The sequence below is a fragment of the Cylas formicarius genome, unplaced genomic scaffold, assembly GCF_029955315.1.
Source record: "Cylas formicarius isolate icCylForm1 unplaced genomic scaffold, icCylForm1.1 PGA_scaffold_7__23_contigs__length_41026272, whole genome shotgun sequence".
Classification (NCBI taxonomy): Eukaryota; Metazoa; Arthropoda; class Insecta; order Coleoptera; family Brentidae; genus Cylas; species Cylas formicarius.
In genome coordinates, this window is record NW_026844352.1 from 26,759,174 (window position 1) to 26,772,568 (window position 13,395).

At 34.3% G+C, this 13,395-nt stretch overlaps 6 protein-coding genes across 10 annotated transcripts; 4 read left to right on the forward strand and 2 right to left on the reverse strand.

Moving 5' to 3' along the window:
• Positions 1–69: 69 nt before the first annotated feature.
• On the forward strand, positions 70–1,518 carry LOC132705613 (vesicle-associated membrane protein 7). The gene is made up of 5 exons (XM_060676314.1): positions 70–497; positions 562–765; positions 815–1,043; positions 1,100–1,167; positions 1,220–1,518. The coding sequence occupies exons 2-5, from the start codon at positions 562–564 to the stop codon at positions 1,382–1,384; spliced, it is 666 nt and encodes a 221-aa protein (XP_060532297.1). The 5' UTR covers positions 70–497; the 3' UTR covers positions 1,385–1,518.
• A 1,683-nt stretch (positions 1,519–3,201) lies between these two features.
• On the forward strand, positions 3,202–3,906 carry LOC132705614 (autophagy protein 12-like). The gene is made up of 3 exons (XM_060676315.1): positions 3,202–3,447; positions 3,500–3,636; positions 3,683–3,906. Exons 1-3 carry the CDS (start codon positions 3,336–3,338, stop codon positions 3,803–3,805), a joined length of 372 nt encoding a protein of 123 aa, XP_060532298.1. The 5' UTR covers positions 3,202–3,335; the 3' UTR covers positions 3,806–3,906.
• Positions 3,853–6,887, reverse strand: LOC132705610 (rab proteins geranylgeranyltransferase component A 1). Of its 3 annotated transcripts, none has more exons than XM_060676307.1 (8): positions 6,567–6,887; positions 5,986–6,052; positions 5,591–5,924; positions 5,300–5,528; positions 4,939–5,161; positions 4,551–4,882; positions 4,205–4,455; positions 3,853–4,095 (listed from the first exon to the last, which is right to left on the reverse strand). In XM_060676307.1, the coding sequence occupies exons 1-8, from the start codon at positions 6,574–6,576 to the stop codon at positions 3,904–3,906; spliced, it is 1,638 nt and encodes a 545-aa protein (XP_060532290.1). In that variant the 5' UTR covers positions 6,577–6,887; the 3' UTR covers positions 3,853–3,903. The 3 variants fall into 3 exon arrangements, with proteins under 3 accessions (XP_060532290.1, XP_060532289.1, XP_060532291.1); XM_060676306.1 differs by lacking the exon at positions 6,567–6,887 and adding an exon at positions 6,193–6,384; XM_060676308.1 differs by lacking the exons at positions 3,853–4,095; positions 4,205–4,455; positions 4,551–4,882; positions 6,567–6,887 and adding an exon at positions 6,193–6,386 and having other exon boundaries at positions 5,030–5,161; positions 5,373–5,528.
• On the forward strand, positions 6,483–8,601 carry LOC132705612 (galactosylgalactosylxylosylprotein 3-beta-glucuronosyltransferase I). Of its 2 annotated transcripts, XM_060676312.1 has the most exons (6): positions 6,483–6,622; positions 6,850–6,888; positions 6,939–7,276; positions 7,465–7,611; positions 7,945–8,032; positions 8,089–8,601. In XM_060676312.1, the coding sequence occupies exons 1-6, from the start codon at positions 6,529–6,531 to the stop codon at positions 8,364–8,366; spliced, it is 984 nt and encodes a 327-aa protein (XP_060532295.1). In that variant the 5' UTR covers positions 6,483–6,528; the 3' UTR covers positions 8,367–8,601. The 2 variants fall into 2 exon arrangements, with proteins under 2 accessions (XP_060532295.1, XP_060532296.1); XM_060676313.1 differs by lacking the exon at positions 6,850–6,888 and having other exon boundaries at positions 6,491–6,622; positions 8,089–8,600.
• A 136-nt stretch (positions 8,602–8,737) lies between these two features.
• LOC132705611 (mitochondrial import inner membrane translocase subunit TIM44) lies at positions 8,738–10,560 on the reverse strand. Of its 2 annotated transcripts, none has more exons than XM_060676310.1 (4): positions 10,398–10,560; positions 10,214–10,338; positions 9,772–10,145; positions 8,738–9,715 (listed from the first exon to the last, which is right to left on the reverse strand). In XM_060676310.1, the coding sequence occupies exons 2-4, from the start codon at positions 10,231–10,233 to the stop codon at positions 8,955–8,957; spliced, it is 1,155 nt and encodes a 384-aa protein (XP_060532293.1). In that variant the 5' UTR covers positions 10,234–10,338; positions 10,398–10,560; the 3' UTR covers positions 8,738–8,954. The 2 variants fall into 2 exon arrangements, with proteins under 2 accessions (XP_060532293.1, XP_060532292.1); XM_060676309.1 differs by having other exon boundaries at positions 8,739–9,715; positions 9,772–10,213; positions 10,267–10,338.
• Positions 10,561–11,515: 955 nt separating this feature from the next.
• Positions 11,516–12,746, forward strand: LOC132704970 (INO80 complex subunit C). The gene has a single exon (XM_060675333.1). It carries the CDS (start codon positions 11,531–11,533, stop codon positions 11,882–11,884), a length of 354 nt encoding a protein of 117 aa, XP_060531316.1. The 5' UTR covers positions 11,516–11,530; the 3' UTR covers positions 11,885–12,746.
• The last annotated feature ends 649 nt before the right edge of the window (positions 12,747–13,395 follow it).

The window sequence follows — 13,395 nt, forward strand, 5'->3', positions numbered from 1 at the left end:
AACATCAAAAATCATCAGAGCTGTGGGTTCGATTTTCACCGGGTGTTCGGTGTTTTTATCGTTACCAATTTGTTTAATATTAATATATTTAACCCGACTTTTTAAAACAAAATACGTAATGCTAACTAGTGCTTAGAGCTAGGAGCACTGCTGTCTAATTAAAGATCATCAATTAACAGTGTTACCACAACCACGCCACCCGTGCACACGGCACCAAATTACTAACAAAATCCCTTCTTGGATAGAAAAGATATTAAAAAGTTAACCATTTGTTTTGCAAGCTTTACACATCCGATAGCTGATTACTTGACACTGTATCATTCACGCTTTATTTATATCGTTCCTTGTTTTGTATGTAGCTTTGCATTGTGTTTTCTGATGATGTTATCAATTTAGTAAGGATTTTGGATTAAATTTTGTAGTTATCATTGTTCAAGCGTAGAAATTTTACGTCAAATGCTCCCTTAAAACCTGTTTATAAGAAGTTGGTTATAAAAGTAAGTGAAGCAAAAAAAAAACAAAGTATTGAATCACAACATAATTTGCTGATTTCAATTGCAGATGCCAATACTATATAGCGTTATATCTAGAGGCAACACAATTTTAGCCCGATATGCAAGCTGCACCGGCAATTTTGCAGAAGTTACAGAACAGATCATTGCCAAAATACCAGCGCGAAATGATAAACTTACATATTCACATGGAAATTATTTGTTTCACTACATTTGTGAACACGGAATAATTTATATGTCTATTACAGACAATGTATGGAATAATAATTTTATTTAATTTTGCAATAACATGCACGTTTTAGGAATTTGAACGCAGTAGAGCATTTTTATTTTTAAACGAAATAAAAAGAAGATTTCAGTCACAGTATGGCGCAAGTGCTAGTTCGGCTATTGGGTATGCTATGAATGCTGATTTTGCAAAAGTTCTGGCTAATGAAATGAAGCACTATTCAGAGTCACATGATGTAGACACTATTTCAAAAGTCCATAGTGAATTAGATGAGTTAAAGAACATTATGGTTAAAAACATTGGTAAATCTGTGAATGCTCAGAAGAACAAATACTTAATTTGTTATCCTTTTTTGTAGATAGTATCGCTATGAGAGGTGAACGGCTTGAACTATTAGTGAACAAAACAGAAAATTTAAGTAGTGGAGTAAGTGGTACTTGTGAAAATCCACATGTTTTAAAACTGGTTTCTGTTTTAGTCAGTATCATTTCGTCAAACAAGCAGAAACTTAGCCAGATCAATGTTCTGGAAAAATGTCAAACTTTACTTTATTGTTGGAATAGTAATAATTGTGATAGTCTATTTCATCATTTCTATGTCCTGTGGTGGTCTATTGTGGAAGGGCTGTATTTCAAACAAGTAAAATTCATAATATGGGTTTACTAGGTAATAGAGTAATATGTAATTTATATATAAATCTTATAAAAACGATATGCAAATATGAAGTAAAATAATCTTGATTAGTTATTTATTTCATTGTACAAGGCTATATATGAGTTTTGTACTTAATACCCTGTTCTCTTATATCTGAAAAATCTGAACTGTAGAAGTTTCCAAAATAGAAGTTTGTCTTTCAATGTTAAAAAATATTTTTCACTTTTGCCATTTTCTTGCATTTGCGGACTTTAAGGTTGTAGAATCACCTTGTGACTGTCTTCGATTACAGGAGGCTCTTGATAGGTTTTCATTGTGGTGCAGAGAGAACAATTTAACTTTTAATAAAAACAAGTGCAAAATTGTAAGCTTTAGCAGATCCAAAAATTTTCATTTTTTTCATTTCATGACTAACAGAGGTATTCAATTGCTTGGGTTTATTTTTCGACTTTGAAGGGTTTGAAAACATCTTTACATATAGGGTGCTGCACTGTGCACTTGTGCGTTCAATTTTAGGGTATGCTAGCTGTGTCTGGCAAGCATACTATGCAATTCACCAGGAAAAAATAGAGCGTGTGCAGCATAAGTTTCTTAGTTCCTTAAATTGGGAATGTCATTTGAGGAAATAAACTAGGAAGAGATTATGAAGCTTTTGAATCTGACATCTTTGGAGAGTAGGCGCATATTTTTTGACATCTGTACATTGTACAAGATCCTTAATAACTTGATGAATGCATCAGATCTCCTGGCATCTCTTGTTTTTCATATTTCTCCTAGAAATATGAAAAAGGAATAAGGCTCTTTTTAGCATTGATTTTCATAGGACCAACTATGGCGTTAACTCGCCTTTGAATCTAATGTGCAAGCTGATAAATATTTTACTCTCAAATAACGAGCGTATTGATTTATTTTCTGACTTTCTCAGTAGTTTTAATTGTAAAGTAAAGAAGACTGTTTTTAATGAACTTGTAAACTTCATAGTTTAGCAATTTTAAGTGTTGTTTGGATTAAGTCTTACTACTGGATTGACATCTGTGAGTACTACTTTTCTTAGGTTAAACTATATTGTAAATACTAAATGCGTCTACAAAAATTTTAATTTAATTTTAGCCTAAGGGCCATTCATTTTGTTTATATTAGAATGAATGATTCTAGATATAAAAAAAACCTAGATTTATCATGTTTTGCATTATTTTATAAAAAAAATATTGTTTTAATTTGTATGGAGCATCTTCTAATTTGTAGTACTTGGGCAAATCTCCCGAACCAATCTTGATCAGAACTGGAAACAACAGCGTCAGGCTCTAATATAAGAGAACCGATTATCAGATTTAACGTTTAAAGTATCGGTTATGGGATTAGATGCACAGCCACTACTTATTACAATAATAACTCGCATAAAAATTGTGGGAATATGCTGTATAATTCGATTTTACCTTCTGCCTTACTAGTGGAAGCCGGGACGTCATCCGTTGGTCCACAAGAAAATGGAGGTGGTGTCAAAATTTAGCTGTTCTAATTTTACAAGTATTATTACCAGTCGGTAAAAGCCATTAAATGCTTGACTGCAGTAAATAATGGTGTAAATACGTATTTGCTCAACGAAAACAATAGAAGCTAATCAAACATTTCCTTATTTCTACAAAATTAAAATGCAGAAAGCTAACGCCAACATCGGACCACCGTCAAACGTTTACCGCCTTCTTTGTGGGTTACTTGAATAGATAAACGATATGTTCAGTGGTTACCATGGAAAACAAGCGAACTGTGGTAACCAATGTTCATTATTTCAAATTGATGGTCATTTATGACCGTATGATCTGAGTAATTTTCCCTAAGTAACAAACGTTAAAGTAGAATTTATCTAAATTTTTCAAAAATATTGAATGGTCTATCATTATCGTTTGTGCAGTGTATAAAATAAAACTTTTACTCAAAATATGAGTCAACAGGATTCTTCTACTGATATCCAGGAAATTGAAAACTCGGTACAATCGATAAATATTGTCGGGGATAATGATCAAACAAATATTAAAACAAATAAGTCAAAAGGTATAAATAATGTTCTATAGAAATAGATTCAACACTGGTACATTCTTTTTAGTTGATATTTTACTTAAACCAACCGGGAATGCTCCTATAATGAAAAAGAAGAAATGGTCTGTTGATAGTGATAAACCAATCGCTTGGATTACAGAATTTATAAAAAAATACATTAAATTAGATCCGAACGAGAAATTGGTAAGATTATGGTGAGTCATACACCAGTACAAAATATTTGTTTCAGTTTTTATACATAAACCAATCTTTTGCACCTTCGCCAGACCAAATCGTTCGGAATCTCTATGATTGCTATAGTACAGAAGGTAAATTGGTGCTTCATTACTGCAAAACACAAGCATGGGGATGACGTGATTCACCTTACATTTTGCCATAATTCAAGAAGGCTTTTTTTAAAGGTACACATATATTGTAATGCATTTACAAATAAATAATTTAAAGGAAAATTTAACTGGTTGAGTTGTCATTGTCCTGATTTTGTAATGGTATATTGCCACTTTCTTCTTTGTGGTGCACATTACCTAGAGAAACAGATCTTTCACTAGTGTCAGGTTCTTCACCAAATATTATTTCTTCAGGATCGGGAGCTCTTGGTAGAAACTCATCTTCTGGATAGATTTTTTTAAAAATTGATTTTGCCTAAAATAAATATTTTTCATTGATTTATTTCAGGTATGGAATAAAAGTATCTAAAAACTACTAAAAACAATTATAACCCAAAGTTAATAATGAAGAAATCCATACTAACTGTCTCCATGCTTAAGTCATAGTCCAAATCCAAATCTGGTCCTCCACATACATACACATTCTTGCAGTTGTGGGCCTTGAGATCAAGATTACAAGTATTTGGCAGGGAAAAATAACATGACCACAAAATTTGAGGTTTGCATTTAGCCTTTAAGTTCTCTTCATTAACTTCATTTGTAAATAAATTCTGAACAATATGTTTGAAATCATCTTGAGGATTTACTTCTTGTTTGGCTATCAGGTGCACTAAGACTATAAAAAATTCAGTCTCAGAAAACAAATTTGTAGCAATTAAATGATTATTTTACATTCCACATTTTAAGTCAGTGAGAAAACTGCATTCTTACATAAATTTTTAGGACATGTTCCAGTGAGTGAACCCATCTCAATTAGAGTAGTTAGGTGTTTGCCCTTCTCTGGTGGATACATCAACAATGTTAAATGTTCTTGTTCACTTGGCATAAGTGAACAATCTGTAATAAATACAGCTCTAGAAATATACTCCTTAATTTGCACAGATTTTACAAATTTGGCAGGTGCCTTTTGAAGGCTGATAACGAAGTTATCGGCATAGATTTTTTGATCACCCGAAACCAGTGCTACTACCTGGTGGTCATTCAAAATCAGATGTTGCAGTGGTTGACTCAATGCAAAGATTCCTCCAAAAACAGCGCTCAATCTAAAACACACTTGCTTTTTTAAAAACGCTCCATGTTTAAAATTTGCTCAACCAACCTGCAAAATGCTTGAGTTGTTTCACCACTGCCATACATTGAAAACAGAAATGGAGTTTTACCAAATCTCCCTAAACTATTTAGAAATCTCTTAGTATTTTCAATTCCCTTTAAGCAAGGTGTAGAGTCTGTGCTTTGTGAAATGGCATATAATACATAATGTATCAGATTTGAAGTTAGCTTTTTATCTTTTAAATATGAAGAAAACATTTTATTTTCATATTCTGCAAAGCAAAAGATATTAATTAGATGTTTTTCAAATATGATACAAAACAATTGAAACATATAACTTATTAATAAATCAGAATCATTTAAAATGCAATGCTAATTGACATAGTCTAACCAGTCAGACAAAAACAAACCTTGTAAGTTTTGCCTATCATCCTCTAAAGACGTAAGGAGTTTCATAAGAATCCTTTTTTCTATCAATGTTACCTTATCATTTGCAAAAACATCAGCTCTTGAACATGGTACAACTTCTAGCTGTCCATTAAGCCAAGTTAAGACTCTACTAACACTTCGATATTCGGAATAGCGAGCAATATTAGATGAGATAAGAAGTTCAACAAATTGTCCTCTTGCATATTGCAACTAAAAAACAAATAGAATACCTAATAATAAATATGTGTGATACAGACTTAAATATTTATTACCTTAGGCGCCAAATCAATATTAAATTTTCGAGAATCATTTAAAAGGCTTTCTGTAGTAAATTGCCATTCTTGTATATTTGTATGTAGGTTATCCACCGAAACTGATGAATTTGCATGTTCACTACAGTTTGGAAATTCGATACTGTTACTTGAACTATTAGCTGTCTTTTTTGGAATGTTTGAATGAATTTCAATATTTTTAACATTAAACAAATTGTTCCCTATAGATAATTCAGAGCTAGACTTGGGATGTTGACTTTCCAATTGTTCTTTTAAAAAATTTTGAATTGCTGTTAAGCTGAAGGAAGCCCAATGACCTCCATAATAATTATCACTAAAATAAAATACCAGGGTGCTCATCAGGATAATTAAGTGCATAACAGAATTATGCTCACCTGTCTATGTGCAACACTGTTTTTCCTATTCGACTAGCCGCAGCTGAAACTATTGATTCAATCAAACCTACAAACATAATAGAACTAATTTACACATTCACTTTGTTATGAGAAAAAATTGCATTGTATGTACACCGCACACCAAACAAAACATATTTATGCCTATATTAGCATCTTGAGTCTAGTGTTAAAGAACCTGTATTTTACCTGTTCCTACCACAATCAAATCAAAATTTGATGGGAGTTGATTCTCCATATTAAATACAGCAACATTTACTGCTTTACTGAGAGATTTTGCAGTTTTTTCCAACTTTTACATTCAATGTAAAATGTAAAATATTTATAAAGTAAGGTTAGAATTTGTTTGACGCATCAGCTGGCAATTACCAACAAAATAAATTACCCAAATACCTCTCCTAATCTTAATTCAAATACATATATCGAGATAAGATATATAGCTAGGTGTTGGGTTTATTTTTATTCTGGCAAAAATGTACGTAGAATTAAAATGTAGAAACAAATATACATGATTTCTCAATCAAAATGAATTGGCACAATTTTCGAATTTTTCATTTGCTTACAGGGGTTCATCCATCTTTCTTTAGGAGGATAGTTGTGGCAATATTGCTTATTCCAAGTAAGCTTTTATAAAATAAATAATAAAAACAAATCAAACTACGTTAAGTTACTTTCATGTCTGCCCTTTAGTTTAACCAGCAACTAATGTTTGAATTCTTTCAAGTTTGACAATTTGTCCTTCAGTCTTTAATGAGTTTACGTTCGATATTTTTTTCATGGAAGGATCCCAAAATCACAACAAAATGATATCTAGAAAACTGAGTTTTTATATTCTTTTTCTTTTAGCTATAATTATTTTATGGAAACTTTGTGCCATAGAATCAGGTGAGCTTAAAAAAAACACTTTATTTATTATAGTCTTAATTTGGTTTTAGGGGTAGACAAATTGCAAGTTCTTAAAGAAGCATTAGAAATTCACAAAGAAAGACTTCAACTTACTGAGCAGCAAGTCCTTCTTTTAGAACATCTTGAATCTGAGAAGGCTTCTGATCCAACTATTTATGCTATTACCCCTACATATTGGCGACATGTCCAAAAAGCGGAATTAACGCGGTTGTCCCAAACTTTGAGGCTAGTTCCCAATTTGCACTGGATTGTTGTTGAAGATTCTAGTTCCAAAACTGAGTTGGTTAGAAATTTGTTAAAAGAATCAAAGCTTATTTTTACTCATTTAAATGCCAAAACGCCACCTTTTGAGAAACTGCAAGAAAAGGTAAATATAAAGAATAAATTCCTAAATGTGACATCGAGAAACAAAAATTCAATGAAACACATACATTACTATGGGCTTTGTACAATCAAGTCAACAAAATTCTATTGTCAATAATTATTTATTCTCTTAGCCAAACAATATATTACAATCTACTATTTCAATCGATTTTTAATCACTATGTATTGTAGGATCCAAGATGGAAAAGACATAGAGGAGTAGAACAAAGGAATATTGCTTTAAAATGGATCAGAGATAATTTGAATTTGGGCAGGGAAAAAGGAGTAGTTTATTTTATGGATGATGACAATGCCTACAGTGTCAAGTTGTTCAATGAGGTACCCTTGAAATGTTTTATCAAAATTGCTTCTTAAAAGACTAGAATTGTTTTTGTTCATTTGTGTTTAAAATTGAAATGATGAAGTAAGTACCTTTTTAACTAAAATGCAAATATTATTGTGTTGAACTGTTACCATCACTTTTTATAGATAAGAAATTCAAGAAAATAGTGGATGCTTTCTTGACATGTAAAATTTATTATTACAGGGACAAAAAAATAGAAAGACAACTGACACAAACAACAAACCTTTAAAATTTGTGGTGTGTTTAACTCTTTGGAGTATAAGGCCATCAGTTATATGATGTATAATTAACTTTTTTTTTCGTGACAGATTAGCAAAGTAAAGAAGGTTGGAATTTGGCCAGTTGGACTAGTGGGAGGTTTAAATGCTGAGGCCCCAATAGTAGACCCAAAGACAGGTAAACTAGGATTCTTAGAATTTAAAATTTATTTTCAATATTTTTCCGATGCTTAGGTAAAGTGACGGGTTACCGAAGTGGATGGAAGCCAGAAAGACCATTTGCTATTGACATGGCTGGTTTTGCTATCAACCTGGACTTAATTTTGCAGAAGAAAAATGCTTCATTTTCTTACAGTATGGAGAAGGGTTACCAGGAGAGTGAATTTTTAAGTTACTTTACCACAAAAGCACAATTAGAGCCTTTGGCTGAGAACTGTACCAAAGTGTATGTTTGGCATATCAGGACAGAAAAACCTGTTGTTAAGGGATTAATTCCTGGATTAGAAGTGTAAAGTTAAACACATTGGAATAGTTAATGGGTGAAAATGTTAGTTTTCTGCAGAACTTGTATGCAAGCCTATACTGGTAACAGTTGTGAAGATTTTCAGGTAGTTCTAATGAGAGCTGCTGGATATGTTAAATTCATAATTTCTTCCTTGTGTTGTGATAGATGTTCAATTTTATAAGTAATTGTTTTCTTGTTATGTCAAATAAAATTGTTTAAAAAGTGGTTAAGATTATATAATCTTGTAATAAAAGATCTTGATTTATGGGATCGAAGTTTGTGCAGACAATTATTTGGTGATATTGCTTCACCAAAACAACAATTTGTGGTTAGTAGAAACTGATAATTTAGTTAGCATGAACACTAGAATAAGTTAAAAAATTATATTAAAAAATTTACAATAGGACAGTAAGATTTGTTAACAGCCACATCTGAATCTGACATGAGCACAACCAGATTCTTAACTCCAGCTGACCACCAAAGGCAGCTTCAACAATCTCTTCTGCTTTGTACATATCTCAATTTGCCTTATTAACGAACAACAAGTAGACAAACTGAGGCGGTGAATTATTTTTACAGTTGGTAGAAGTAAACTTCAAACAAGCTGTTCATTACTGCTCGCCGATAGATCCAATAGCCGCCAGGCAGCCCTGGGGTCTGTTTCTGTTACATCCCTGCACAAAACCCATACATAGTTTACCCTCATGACTTTCTCACAATCACCTTCGACCACATTCCCATTTGAATCTTTTACACACATCATTTGTTGAGAAGTAAAAGATATTATTAAAACTGGTCCCTGATCCATAACCCTTCCCATAACTAAATCAACATTGTCAATATCTAATATTTTTGACTCAATTTTGTAACCTTTTTTAAATGCCTCCTTTATTGGAATAGCAAATAGATTATATGGACCTTCATGACACCAATCTTTAAGCACTTCCAGATCTCCACGAGTCATTGCTTCTAAAATATTTGGTATAATATCTGTTTCACATTGTTTTAAAAATCTCTTTGTATCAAATGTGTTATCAATTTTGCATATCTCTGTGAGAGTTTCAGAAAGCTCTGTTTTTTGAAAAAGTCCGCCAACTATATCTGATACTTTTTCTGTCAGAACTCTGGAAGCTCTGATAACAGGATTTTCACTCTCATCAAATTTTAATTTTAAGTCAATAATTTTATGCACATAGGGGTTGTTTTCTCTAAAATTCTGCCAAGACTGATAAAATTTAGAATCTTTATGAAGTTCTATACCAACAGCTTCAGTATTGGGTTCATAATATTTTTGATGCTGTACTGCAGAAGTTTCGGTTCTTTTTCGAAGTTTTAATGGACTTGTATACACTCTACCTAGGAAAAAACATTCTTTTATTTTGCAACTATAATGCGGCAGTTTATTTATTTACCTTGCATACTGGTAGTTTCAATTTCTTGTTTCACAGCTTTTGTGGCTTGCGATATGCTTTGAAATGCACCACTTTTGCCGATTTCTTGTGCCCTTTCTCCCAAATTGTGGGTGGTCTTACTGATTTCTTCTGATATTTTTCCAGCTTTTTTTGCAAGTTCTGTTTTTCCGGCTTCATCAATTACACCTTGCACCTTTTCTTTTATGCTACTCAAATGTTCTTTGAATACTTCACTGCCTTTAGAAGCTTCCTTTTCAACACTTTCAAATTTTTGTCTGGCTGCTTTTAGGGCATCACTCTGCTCAAGCTTTTCAGCTTCCTGCTTAAATTTTTTTAACGATTCTTTCATTTCTTTATTTTTGGCCAATTCCTCCCTGAAATTGTCGTACAGTCGAGATATGAATGAAGGTCTCCTCTGCGGTTCTCGAGAAAAGTAACGTACCTGAAAACACATTGGCTCATTCTTCATATTTCAAAAAATGATAGATTATTTACGCCATTAAGGGAACTCTTCACGGCAAATTTAAAGAGACCCTCACTCAGACGGTGCATATCGAAGTGACAGCACTGAAAGTGAAACACATGTCTATTTATATCCTAACCTAACCTCACGGCAAAGTAGTTACCTTAACCTCCGTTTATATATTTGACTGAAAAACCGTAATTCTAAAACATCTATCTATCCAAAACAATTTGGACAGGTATCTACGAAAAGAATATTAAATTTAATTTACAAACCCACATTTCTAAAAAATTCCTAAATTCACGTAATTGTCATACTACATGTATATACCATATACAGATAACTTGTATTGGTTAGTTAGAACACGGGAAACGATGGACCGGGGATGGTTAGGCGTTAGACCTGCCAACTTGACTTTCGGAAGTTATGGATTCGATTCCAACCCGAGCCATGGGGAGTGTTTGTGTTTGTTCGATTTTAACGAAAAATACGAACGTGCTGAGCGGCCGTCAAAAAAAAAAGAACTGACGCGAGCTCATTATCAAGGAAAACTATAAATAATAAACGCATTTACTTTATTACAATTGAACTCGGAAACCAGTAAATTGCAGGATTACCGAGAAACCAATATTTTCTGTATATTATTGTGGGAATATGGTTACTTCATAAAGGGATATTTGATTTTGTATTTTGCAATTATATTTCTTCTTTGTACGTATTGTACGTGTACCAAAAGCGAAGATCCTCGACGCAAGCCGGTAATGGGCAAATGATCCTAGCAGTCGAGCCCAACAGTAATTGTAAAACGCATCTTTGTACTTGTACTTGTACTAACGGAATTCTGTGGTGGAGCATTGCACGCGGCGGTTCAACCTCCGTTCGCTCCCGACAGAATCCCTTGTATTCGTCCTCAAAAGTTTGATATCGGTTTTCACTGTGTGGACTTAGTGTGTTTAGTGTTCAGTGCATGTTTTAAAGTTATAATTGTCGTCGGCCCCCTCGTTTTTCCCTGTTCACGCCGGTATGGAGGCCGGATGGGTCCGGATGGTCCTTGGTGGAAGCGGGGGGAAGCCGATTTTTTTGGTATCTTTCAGAATCGTTTTTTGCTAGCTGAGCAAATTATTGGTTATTTTTTTTCTTTGTGCGTGGTGGTCATTGGCCAGAAGCGAAAATCCTCGACGGAAGTCGGCAATGGGCGAATGATCCTAGCAGTCTTGCCCAACATTTTTTGTGAAATTCATAATTGATTTGAATTGAACTTGTACCAACCTGTGGTTGTGTTAAGCCGGTGTCGAAATGACGGAAGACCAAAAAGTGTCGAATAAACCTATATTTAAATCTGCGGCATGGCATCTGAGCAGACAGTCTAATAAGAAGCGCACTTGGAAAAGTCTTAAGCAAATTATATCATCCGAGAAGACCCTGCCTTGGCCTGAACAGGCTGTTCATTACAGTTCCATAAATGGACCCCCATCTTTTAAGCCGCCGGAAAAATTCTCAGATTTATCGGGGCTGCCCGCCCCCTATACCGATCCTCAAACTAGGTTGAGATATGCAAATAAGGAGGAGTACGCTACAATTATTGATTTGCCAATGGATATTACAGCAGGGTATCTAGCATTACGTGGTGCAACCAGTATTGTTGGGTGAATACCCTTATGATACTTGTTAGTGAAAATAACTTGTGATAATAAAGGGAGTTGTGGTAAATGTTAAGCAATGATTATGTTAATTATCTGTTTTAATATAACTTAATTATTTTATTAATTCATGTAAAATTTCAATGCAAAAATTCTAGAATGTAATGCTGGATTTATATTGTCTGTAAGAGTTACTTAAACTTAAGAAGTGATACATTTTTCTTATTGTAAATAAGATTTACATATTTGGTAACCATGAAGAATTTATCATGTATAAATCATTGTATAAATTAGTGGGAAAATTTGGAATGGTTACTTTTTTGATATTTTGGGACCCGGTTTAAAATTTTTGTTTTTGTTTTCATATTTTCTTAAGTGGAATGTTACTATTCCCATTCCTATTCTATCTGTTGCGCGTCCCTATTGTTTATGGCCAGGACGCTGCATTCAGACCTTTCGATCCCGCACGTCTTCACTTCCTCCCCTAGAAGGGCCCTGTACTCTCGAGGAAGTATAGTACCTCATGGGTAGTTGGATAGTTGCCTATCAACGTCCATAATCGCCCGCATCTGAAACAGAGTTCACTTTAGGTCCTGCAGCGTAGAGTGTCCCTCAATTAGAACCATTTACTTCCTCATTCACAGCAAAGTTTCAAAGTGCAGAGCAAACTGCCTCTCAAGCAGTTTATTCAGCCCACCATTTTGTACCTTGTTTGTTATTCCAACGGAAACCGGCCTGTCTGCCATTTCATTGGATTCAATACCCACATGAGCAGGTACCCAGACTTGATTGACAGAATTACATTCCTTCAGTCTTGTCATATGCATCCATATTTGTCTTGTCTCTCTTCCTAAAGAATAAAAGTACACATTCCGCCAGTCTTTTCAGTGTTTTTTTGACAATCCCGAACTGACGTTCACAAAGATAACAGCATGGACAGCTGCTGGATTGTCGCTGCAAATATAGATGTGCTTGTGCCAATACCCTCTGTTTAGGTTCTCGTGACCACACACCAATATTGTATAGATCTCTGCCTGGGATATATTGGGATAGATCCTCTGAGACACAAATATCTGTCCCCTGGGGGCGCTGCCATATACACCCGTTCCCCGAGCCTCCTTTGTGTACTTATCCTCGATCTGTTTAGTGTATGGAAGCATAAAGTGGCTTCAATCATACCACTCTTCAGAGAGAGGACATTTTGGTTCCCCCCTGAGACAGATGGCAGTTGTCGGTGCTCTTCTTGTGTGTCCGTAGAGACGCGCACGCCTTCCGACTTATTTCAATAACGTGAACCAGCGAGGAGTCCGGAGTCACCCCAGGTACTTCACTGTCCGAACCGATTTCATTGCTACAGAACAGACCCACAAATTGCGCCTCGCTTCCTCCTGTTTGTGAACTGAAGTAGTCCATTTTTGTCTTATTAATTGACAAACCTTTTCGTTCACACCTTTTCTTTAGTTCGATCAAGAACTCTTGGACATGAGCTCCTCCACAAGTCCTAGATACTTTCCTTTGATA

Coding starts and splice junctions, on each gene's coding strand:
- LOC132705613 (XM_060676314.1), top strand. CDS start 562: ATGCCAATACTATATAGCGTTATATCTAGAGGCAACACAATTTTAGCC. Junction 766..814: donor ATATGTCTATTACAGACAAT/GTATGGAATAAT, acceptor TGCACGTTTTAG/GAATTTGAACGCAGTAGAGC. Junction 1,044..1,099: donor CATTATGGTTAAAAACATTG/GTAAATCTGTGA, acceptor CCTTTTTTGTAG/ATAGTATCGCTATGAGAGGT.
- LOC132705614 (XM_060676315.1), top strand. CDS start 3,336: ATGAGTCAACAGGATTCTTCTACTGATATCCAGGAAATTGAAAACTCG. Junction 3,448..3,499: donor TAAAACAAATAAGTCAAAAG/GTATAAATAATG, acceptor CATTCTTTTTAG/TTGATATTTTACTTAAACCA. Junction 3,637..3,682: donor TAGATCCGAACGAGAAATTG/GTAAGATTATGG, acceptor TATTTGTTTCAG/TTTTTATACATAAACCAATC.
- LOC132705610 (XM_060676306.1), bottom strand. CDS start 6,241: ATGGAGAATCAACTCCCATCAAATTTTGATTTGATTGTGGTAGGAACA. Junction 6,053..6,192: donor TTTGATTGTGGTAGGAACAG/GTAAAATACAGG, acceptor TTATGTTTGTAG/GTTTGATTGAATCAATAGTT. Junction 5,162..5,299: donor TGATAGGCAAAACTTACAAG/GTTTGTTTTTGT, acceptor TTTGCTTTGCAG/AATATGAAAATAAAATGTTT.
- LOC132705612 (XM_060676312.1), top strand. CDS start 6,529: ATGAATTGGCACAATTTTCGAATTTTTCATTTGCTTACAGGGGTTCAT. Junction 6,623..6,849: donor GGCAATATTGCTTATTCCAA/GTAAGCTTTTAT, acceptor TTTTTCTTTTAG/CTATAATTATTTTATGGAAA. Junction 7,277..7,464: donor TTGAGAAACTGCAAGAAAAG/GTAAATATAAAG, acceptor TATGTATTGTAG/GATCCAAGATGGAAAAGACA.
- LOC132705611 (XM_060676309.1), bottom strand. CDS start 10,323: ATGCACCGTCTGAGTGAGGGTCTCTTTAAATTTGCCGTGAAGAGTTCC. Junction 10,214..10,266: donor TGAAGAGTTCCCTTAATGGC/GTAAATAATCTA, acceptor ATGTGTTTTCAG/GTACGTTACTTTTCTCGAGA. Junction 9,716..9,771: donor TGAAACTACCAGTATGCAAG/GTAAATAAATAA, acceptor GTTTTTTCCTAG/GTAGAGTGTATACAAGTCCA.
- LOC132704970 (XM_060675333.1), top strand. CDS start 11,531: ATGACGGAAGACCAAAAAGTGTCGAATAAACCTATATTTAAATCTGCG.